Raw genomic sequence first — 9658 nt, 5'->3', positions numbered from 1 at the left:
TACTTTTTAAGCTTTTTCTTGAGAAGTACACCAGCTTTTTGTAAAAGCTACATTCATTCATTCATTTTTCTTTAAAATATAGGTCCAAATGATTAATAACTGAAAAATTATTCCCCTGTTGTAAAAGAGAAATATGTTAATATAGATAATAGAATAAGTATGGCAACGATATATATTGCATCCAACATGATACACTGAGAATTTGAATACAAATGAGGATCAATAATCAATTATAAACATTAGAATTATATCAAATTAATAGATCTATCATAAAAGATATTTTACTAATGATAGTAATATGTTGATACTTGATATGGATACATACAATTAAATATAACTATTGTATACAGGGTTATTTTCAAACTTTCACACTTTCAAACAATTTCGCTTCATTTTAATTTTGCCAAGACACTGTTGTGTTAAAGAGATAATGCATTTTAAATTGAATTTGCCCTGTTTTAAATTGCCATGAGGGCAAAAGGGGAGTAAATAAAATGGGGGCAAAAAATTCCCTGTATACAGTATATACAAAGATGATGAAATCTACCAATATGACAGCTGAATTCAAGCAACAAAGACAATTTTCCCACCAAAAATTTAATTAACACACTCCAGTAGTTCATTCATTAATATCTGTTGTTATCTTTATACTTTCAATCTTAATAAATCAACTATACACAGCATCTGCAGTATACAAGTTTTCAATGAAATAACATTGTTGAGAAAAAAAAAATGCAAGGGTTACCTTCAGTGAACTGTAAAGTATTATCCAACTACAAGGTAATGATTATATAAATTCTCTACTTCAAAAACTATCCTAACTTCTTTTCTTCAGCTATTTTCTAAAGATGGATTCTTTCAACATAAGTATTCAACAAAACAATCCAGTGGAAAAGTCTGCTGGCCTTCACGTAGAAAGCAAAATGAAGTAAATTCTGACTTGTTGATAAAACTTATTCCTGAAAAATTTATCACAGACAACCCGATGCTGCCAATAATACTGGTATTGTTCAAATTATGCCTTCTGAAAAAAAAAAATCAAATAAAGACATATTTCAAATAATTCTCATTCAAATTTTTCACTTAAATTTTCATTGATTTTAACGACGTTGGATCCTGATATTTAAAGTCTTAAACTTTTTTTGTCAAGTATATTTTTAGCTTGTACACACATAGCTAAATTAAAAATCAAAACAAAAAATGGGGGTCAATATGCTTCTTTTGGCGCTACAGTACATTTAAAATGACCTTTTTGCACTGAATTTGTGTCTTAATCAAAAATAACATCTTCGACGTTTTCCCTCCAATATTTTTTATCCAAATAAATCATGGGACAAAGTATGCTATTATTCTCTTTTAAAAAAGACACATTAAAATTGTGACAAAGAAAAATTTTCAAATTGCTTCGCATAATCAATTATTTGACCTTTCTGCACTCACAAAATGTCATTTTTCGGGCATTAAAAATTTAACAAGCAAGAAAAATATTTCAAAGTCTTAAACTTTTGCTGAATTTAAGTAGATTGATCAGAGTTATATTATATATTCAGAAAAGAAAATCAAAAGTGGAGGTCTATGATGTTATTTTTTAGATATTACTAAAAAACTGCTAATTTTGTGATAAAATTGGCTCAATTTTTTCCTGGAGTTTCAGAATATATTTTCTATATTTGTCACAATATGATGATAGAATTCACAAAAACTGATTTAATTAATATTTTAGAACCAGCATTAAACATTTCAATGCACAAAATAGCTCTGTGTGCAACCAGCATGGAAAAATAGGAATCTAAACTTAACAGTACTGTATATATTTCAAAAGGGAAAAAATGATCATTTTCTTCTAAAAAAAAATCTTCCGCCACAAAATATAGTTCCTGGCTTAATCCTATTTGAATGGAATTTAATCGCTTTTTTTCATTGGATGTAGTATAATTTGCATTGTAGAATCCAGATTTAATGTTAGAACTTAAAAATAATGTAGAATTTTAGAAATAAAGCTCCAGACCAAAATCTGCTCAAAAGCTCAGGATCGAACGTCCTTAACTGAAGTTCACTGAAACAAATTCCAAATATTTCAACATCTTTTATACATTATAGAAATAGTATGTTCATCATCTATCTGAACACTGACTTTTGTCATTATACAATTAAAAAAAATTATAAATATACATTGTCTACATTTGACTACGGAACATACATAAATGCTTGGCTCAACTGCATATGGTTTACTAAAGCTTTGCTTTTAAGAGATAAACATTCAACTAGACTTTGATCTCTCTGCCATTATGTACAGGGAATATATGTACAAGTTTCTTTGGTTTGAGAATGGATTCAATTTGTACCCACCTTCTTTGGCTCCTTTGAATCTGTCGTAGACTTCTGCTCCTGGACTGAGGCTGCAGCAGCAGACATCACTGGATCCATGAACATGTCAGGAATGCTGTTACCAAAGTATATCTTGGTGTTTTGTGCAATGGATTGATATCTTGTGTATTCCAAATATTCCTTGGACAGTTTTTTCTGTAAAAGTAGAATGAGAACTGTTTAAAGTATCAGAGAATTGAAGGAAATCTTCGTCTATACACCCTATAAGTGGAATTTTTAGTGAGATGCAAATTTAGCAATTTATTAAAATATTTTTAGCGAGAAATAACTTTAGCGATTTTATGATGTCAAGAAAAATATCTATATCAAACCAATATTTAATAAATTGTAAACCATTAATATTTAATAAATTGTTAGCAATGTTCAATTTTAGCGATTTCAAAACCCTTGCTAATAGTGCCAAAATTGGATCCTCACTAAAAATTCTGCTTATACATGTAGATTATCAAAGTATACATGAAATAAATAGTTTCAATACATACTGCATTAGCTTCTATCTCCTTCTGAACTTTATAAAATTCTGCATCTGCTTTTGCCTTCTCTTTTGCAACATGGGTATCATCTAAACATACAAATATTGCATGAGGTCTCAAGATATTTTAGGTATGGTCACAATAATATAGTTTTGGGACCTTATGCCATGGTCCAAATTGAACAAAGTCCAAATTAAAGTATTTCGTTTTAAACAATAGAAATAATATTTCCTGAAGAAGATATGAAAATATAAATTTACAATTTGCTATCTACAATGTAAAACTAATTCACGCATTACCTTCAATCTGAGAAATCCTCTTCTGTGATTCCTTTTCAGTGATTTTTTGTTCCCATTCTATTTTGGACACTTGTGCTTTCTTCTCTGCCTCTGTGAATAATTCATGATAACTTTTATATATTAAGACCAATTTCATGCCTCTTATTAACTGTTTACTTCAGCATTGTTCTTACTTGAAAATTTTGCCGGTGTGTATTTCTCTTTTTTGAAATAAAATCTTACGTAATATGGAAATTATTTCCAGTAACTGAGTTGATACGAACCTCTAATGATCATGAAAATTAAAGTTTTACACTGACCTATCACAGCCTTTTTTCTCTCAGTTTCTGCCTCCTTCTCTATAACTTTTTGCTTCTGTATAGATATTAACAGTTTTGTCTTCTCTGCTTCCCTGTTTTACAAGCATTAATTAAAAAACAGAAAATTGATAAAAATAGAGTGTAAATAATGCCTATACTAAATAAACACACCAAAAAAAATATTACAAGTCTATTCAAGTAATAAAAGTTAACCTATTAAGACTTGATACACTTATGACAAAAACTAATATGTGATTGGTAGATTTTGTTGCAGTCATCTAGAACAACCTATGTAATATTGGATGAACAGAGGATTCTATGGAGCAAAAATAATCATGAACACTAGTTACTCTGTCAAGGCAGCAAAATGAAGAAAGGTGATCATGTACACAACTAAAAAAAACATTAAGCACCTTATTAGTAATTGTTGAATAATAGTCCCCTATCACGGAGTCAAGCACTGATAAGACCTTTCTGTACTACTGATACTTAAAACCTTACTTAAAACAATTCTAAGTAGCTTACATGGCCTCGTAATTCTTTCTGATGACTTCTGGGATCTTTGGCTTTGTGACTCTGACAGCTTGTACGTGTAGACCAGGGGCCATGGTGGTCAGGTCCTTCTGTAAAGCTGTTCTGAGATTTTCATCTATTTGATCTGTAACAACCAAAGATCATTGAATTCAAAACAGGTATCATTCAACTGTAAAGTTTGTAAGACCGAGATCAATAGGTCACGATACACATTTGAATGAAAATATTATTCATAAATTTTGAGATTCAGAGGGTTTCAAATATGCTTAAGAATTATTTCCTCTACCTATCCCCATCCCCACCTTAACTTTACTGTGTACACAGTACATAAATTAGCTTATCTGGTTCTCTATTAAAATACAACATATTCCAGCTTACACTTATTTTGTATTAGAAAATCTCCTTTCATGCAATGAAATATATGGAGATAACGAACAGTATTCAAGCTCAAAAGTCCATAATCAATACAAAATAGGAGCAGAGCAAACACGGACCTCCAAACATCAGAGGTGGGATCAGGTGCCATGGAGGAGTGAGCATCCCCTGCCGACCGGTCACACCCGCCGTGTGCTCCTTGTCATGATCGGGAAATAACGGAAAAATCCGTCGACAATTCAGTGTGTAAATAATATGGCCTAACAACTGATTTTTTGTTAATGAGTTTTATGGCAAGAATGGAAATTTTGAACACTTATTTCACTGGGACTGATGTGGTGTATACAATATCACATAAACACACATGTATATGACATAGCAATCCACTGAGTAAATGTAAATACAATATATCATCATTTGGTCATTGTGACAATTTATTTTGGAAAGAGAGAAAAACTTACTAGTAATTACACTGTTAGAATGGCAAAGTCTTTTCAGAGCAGGGACCTATATACTAAGTATATTATGTTAGTATACAGGTCCCTGTTCAGAGTATTCCAACGTCTTTTTTGATGAATAGGTGACATATTTCATTGGAACTTTTTACAGAGTTGACGATCACAAAGATGAGTGTAGGTTTTTTTTTTTAGAATTTATACATGAAATATTAATTTACCAAAAAGGTCTATGTAGACTTCCTGTAGATTGTGAACACTACAGAACTGGTTCAGTTCATGGTGGATCTTGTTGTAGATCAGAGTCTTATCATAGTCTGCAGTATAATTACGGACCATGTCATACACAGCATAGGAATCTAGTTTGTTCACCACTTCCACTCGATCAAAGTAAATCATTACTCCACCACTGAAATGAAAAAAAACAGTTAAATGTAGAAATGCAGAACTAGTCACCTTGCAATACTTTTATCTGTCAAGTTCATTTTAATTAAGGAAAGTTTTTTTTTAGTTTTGTGAGTGTTATTGGTGTGTAAATCACACAGACTTGACACCATAGGCATATTTCTTGAAGCATGAGTTTATATTCTACACGTGAAAATGGCACTGAAATCAAATTCATATAATTGCATTATTTTGTAAAAAAAAAAAAAAAAAAAAAAAAAAAAAAAAAAAAAAATTAATGTAAATATATCAAATTAAAGAAACATTCCTCAGGATAACCAAATAATTATCAAGATAAATTAAATCCCTTTTTTTCCAGAAGTACATTTCTATATGGTTATTTTTCTAAACAATGAAAATCATTTTAGATCACAAATTTACAAAATTTTATCATCAGGAAAATGTCTGCATCTACAGCGTATCAACAAAACATTTCTACATTTCTCATTTTCCCATGTGACTTGAGGTTTTATATTTTTCAATTCTCAAGATCTTTGTAACTTCATTTGGTAAAGAAGGAATAAAATACTTTTCTGTGTCAATGTATCAAAGTATCAGACCATTTCACTTTTGTTAAAAGATAATTAAATTTGAACATGTTGAAAATTAATGAATGGATTAACAATGAAGAATGTTAATTGCTTCATGAAGATTGACTCTTTCTACATTTTCTAATATACTCTGAAACATTTTTATTTAATAAAATAGAAGTTACATGTATATCAAGTTAATTAACCAATATGACATTGTGCATCTCATCTGATGTTCTACATGTTTATATCATACAGTAACAATATCAACACTCTGGTTGTACACAAAAAGCACATGCTCTTTGCCTTAAAAAATATGTCAAGATTTGATATACAGTAAAACCTTGTTATCTTGAACTAAATGGGATTGAGAAAATACTTTGAGCTATCCCAGGTTTCGAGATACCCAGGGTATAATACTTAAGGAAGAAGCATTTGGGACTTCCAAATCAGTATGACATATCCATGGAATTCGAGATATCAGTGTTCAAGATACTGAAGTTCAACTGCCTGTTCAGGCTGAAGGATGAAAGAGCCTTGTTTGTCTCACCTTCTCTCAAAGTTTATCAAGTACAGTGCAAATATTCTACCAGGTTCAAATAAAATTTGTTCCCATGCATGCTCTGTTATGCAAATGTGAACGGACCAGCAGTGATCTGTTTGTGCAGCGCCAGCGTATAATCAAGTTTGTTGGAACGTTGTAAAATATAGATGTATGTAGATGTAGAACACAACAAATTATTACCTGGTTCCACAAGGTACATTCTTTACTTCATCTGTCTGTAAAGTTGTCTGCAACAACAATGAGTGAAGTTAATTTGCAATTACAATCAAAATATTCAAACGAACTCAATGTAACACACTTCATTATCAATATTATTTTTTATTAATACTTAACATACACATAATTATATGACAAAGAATTGTATGACTGAGCAAAATTCTTTTAACTAGTATAGTTTAGGCAGTATACTTTTATATAATATCAAATTTTCCCTGCCATTACAGATATTAAATTGAAATGTATTGGTATGTACATATGCATTTAAACATCCTTCAACCCACCTCCTTAAAAAAAAAGAAAGTTCGTAAATTCAAATTATTTAATGACCCCCCTCTCCCCAAAAAATCTGTATTTGACAAGAAATTTTCAGCTCACCTGTACTGATCTGAAGCTTGTTATAAATGGAATCATAAAGTGGTATCCTGGATTACTTGTTGAAGAAAGTAAAGCTCCACCCTAAAAAGTGAAAATTACTTTTATTTTCTTATATATATGCGCAAACAACTGAAAATAAATGCAACTTGTAACTTTAGAGGTTATCAATTTTATTTCTGTATGAATCTTGTATACTTTTTAAATTGCCTTTAAGTTTACCAAACAATTTGAATAATGTTATACAAGAAAAAAAATCACTTACTCTGTAATAAACACCAACATGACCTGCAAATGATTGTAGTATATTTTAATTTACTTGTTATAAAGGTATAAATCAAATTCAACATATAAATAATACACTTACATAAACATGATAAGACAAGCAAATTAATTCAAAGAATTGTGATCTCCCGCTTTTGGTGTCATAGTGGTTGGGATGCAGTTATTCATGCATATTGTAATAAACGTCTTGTTTGTGTGTCCTTCAAACTTCAAGGTGAAGGTCATGACCGAAGTTCAAAATGATATACCTTTCTAAAATGTGTTGTCATTGGTAATGTAATGTAAAATATGAAAGCCATATCTTCTTCTTATTCAAAAGTATTACTTATTCAAAAGTATTACCAATGTAAAAAAAAAAAAAAATTAAAAAAAATAAAAATAAAATGAAAAAGACTGTTAAACTATAAGGTCAAGAGATCAAAAACCAGAAACATTCTGAAAGGTGGTCTTGACACAGGCAATGCACTTGTCAAATATAAATGTCCTATCTTCTCTCATTCAAAAGTTATCTGCATGTAATTTTTTTTTTTTGAAAATTAGGTCAAACTTCAAGGTTAAGGTCATGGGGTTAAAAATCACTACATACACATTTGGAAACATCTTGTCACAGGTAATGCACATGTCAAATATGAATGCCCTATCTTCTCTCCTTCAGAAGTTAGCAGCAATGATTTTTTTTTTTTTTAAATTAGGTCAATCTTAAAGTTCAAGGTCCTGGAGTCAATTATCATATCACATTCAGAAATTTCTTTTCACAAGTAACATATCCCTTGTCTTGTCTCATTCAAAAGTTATCACCAATATTAAAATTTTCAAAAATTACCCCAGACTTCAAGGTCAAATTCACAGAGTCAAATATTATAGCATGATCAGAAATGATTTGTCACAGGTAATGCACATGTTAAATATGAATGCTTTATCTTCTCTCAATCATGAGTTATAAACAATGTATAAATTTTTGAAAAGTAGGTCAAACTTCAAGGTCAAGACCAGGATGTCAAAAATCAAAATATATTTGAAAAGGACTTGTCACAGGTAATGCACATGTGAAATATGACATCCTACCTCTTCTCATTCAGAAGTTATGACCAAGGTAAAAGTAATGTTAAAATTGTGGAAAAGTAGTTCAAACTTCTAGGTCACAGGGTCAAAAATCATAGTATACTTGCAAAGGTCTTATCTTAGGTATTGTACATGTGAAATATGAAAGCCCTATCTTTCCTCATTCAAAAGTTATGACCAAAGATGTTAAAGTTTTTATGACAGACTAACAGACAGATGGACTAACAGATGAATGAGATTTAATGTCCTCTCACTTTTGAGAAAGCAGGGAACAATAAAATGTCAAAAAGGGGGTAAAAAAACAAGGTTGTAAAACAAATAAAAATTGTACTTACCCTCCTCAATTTTGTGGATTGAGAAGTTGACAAAGAGTGCTGCCATCCCAATGGCCACACCCATTCCAATTAAGCCTGGCTGAGACATGTTTCACTTTTTCTGCAATGCACATTGAATACAAAATTTTTGATTCATGAATATGTTTTTAACTTTAAATTTCAAAATGATGATGCATGCATAAAGCAAATAACTTCATGGAACAGATGTTCATATGATGTGATGGTTAACCTGATGACTGATGCAACGTTCAATTTTCAAGATTGCTTGATTTAAGTACTAAAGAATAACCACTGTTCCCCCTTTTAAACAGCTTAAAAAATATTAGATTTGTTCAACACATTACAACTTTAACCAAAGGCATGTTACTTATGTGTCTAATCAATACCCCCGAAGAAATGCAGTTGTACTCTTCCAGTCTCTGCTTCTTTGGAATAAACATACTATAAGCGTAACAAGAGCCACTGAAAGACAGCCACGTGTGATTCAGTCATAGAACAAGTTATCTGATGTAAGTCGGCTATTTACTTTAATGATGACGTACAATCAAGGATCTATAAAACTGAAGGACTTCACGTTTCTAAGGAACGATGTAATTACCTATCTCAAAATCTACTAAGATGCATGTTTAGATTACTAGGTTATTATATATGCAGCCAAAGTGTGTTTCACAAAATTGATCAAATATTTACCCTCATTATTTTATTACTTACTAAAAATAACAGGCGATTTGAAATCCGAAATGGTGAAATAGCGAAATCACGCTTCCTCAACTTTCAATTTTAGAAGGGTGTTGATAACATGCATAACGAGCCCGACTTTATTTCGCTCTCATATATATAGTGATGAAGACGGACTAATTTTTTTTATCCTTCCAGTATTAAAAATGCGTGAGAATATCATATCCTGTTTATTTAGAGTGTAGTTGAAATGGGGTGTGTCAAAGGAATACAAATTGTTTAGTTTCTTGCTTGGTTATATTGAAAAAATACCGTCATAACACCAATGAGCATTTTAAAAATCGG

At 30.8% G+C, this 9658-nt stretch overlaps 1 protein-coding gene across 1 annotated transcript; it reads right to left on the bottom strand.

The window, feature by feature from the left end:
- Positions 1-901: 901 nt before the first annotated feature.
- LOC133190475 (erlin-2-B-like) lies at positions 902-9419 on the bottom strand. Its single transcript, XM_061326131.1, has 12 exons — positions 9347-9419; positions 8636-8735; positions 7219-7241; positions 6957-7037; positions 6543-6589; positions 5045-5232; positions 3985-4117; positions 3460-3551; positions 3161-3250; positions 2871-2950; positions 2350-2523; positions 902-1024 (listed from the first exon to the last, which is right to left on the bottom strand). Exons 2-12 carry the CDS (start codon positions 8721-8723, stop codon positions 1016-1018), a joined length of 1005 nt encoding a protein of 334 aa, XP_061182115.1. The 5' UTR covers positions 8724-8735; positions 9347-9419; the 3' UTR covers positions 902-1015.
- Between the last annotated feature and the right edge of the window lie 239 nt (positions 9420-9658).

Source organism: Saccostrea echinata, unplaced genomic scaffold (assembly GCF_033153115.1).
Source record: "Saccostrea echinata isolate AGI-Se365-2 ecotype Australia unplaced genomic scaffold, CSIRO_AGI_Sech_v1 ptg000022l, whole genome shotgun sequence".
Taxonomy (NCBI): domain Eukaryota; kingdom Metazoa; phylum Mollusca; class Bivalvia; order Ostreida; family Ostreidae; genus Saccostrea; species Saccostrea echinata.
This window is presented reverse-complemented; position numbering and strand designations above follow the sequence as displayed.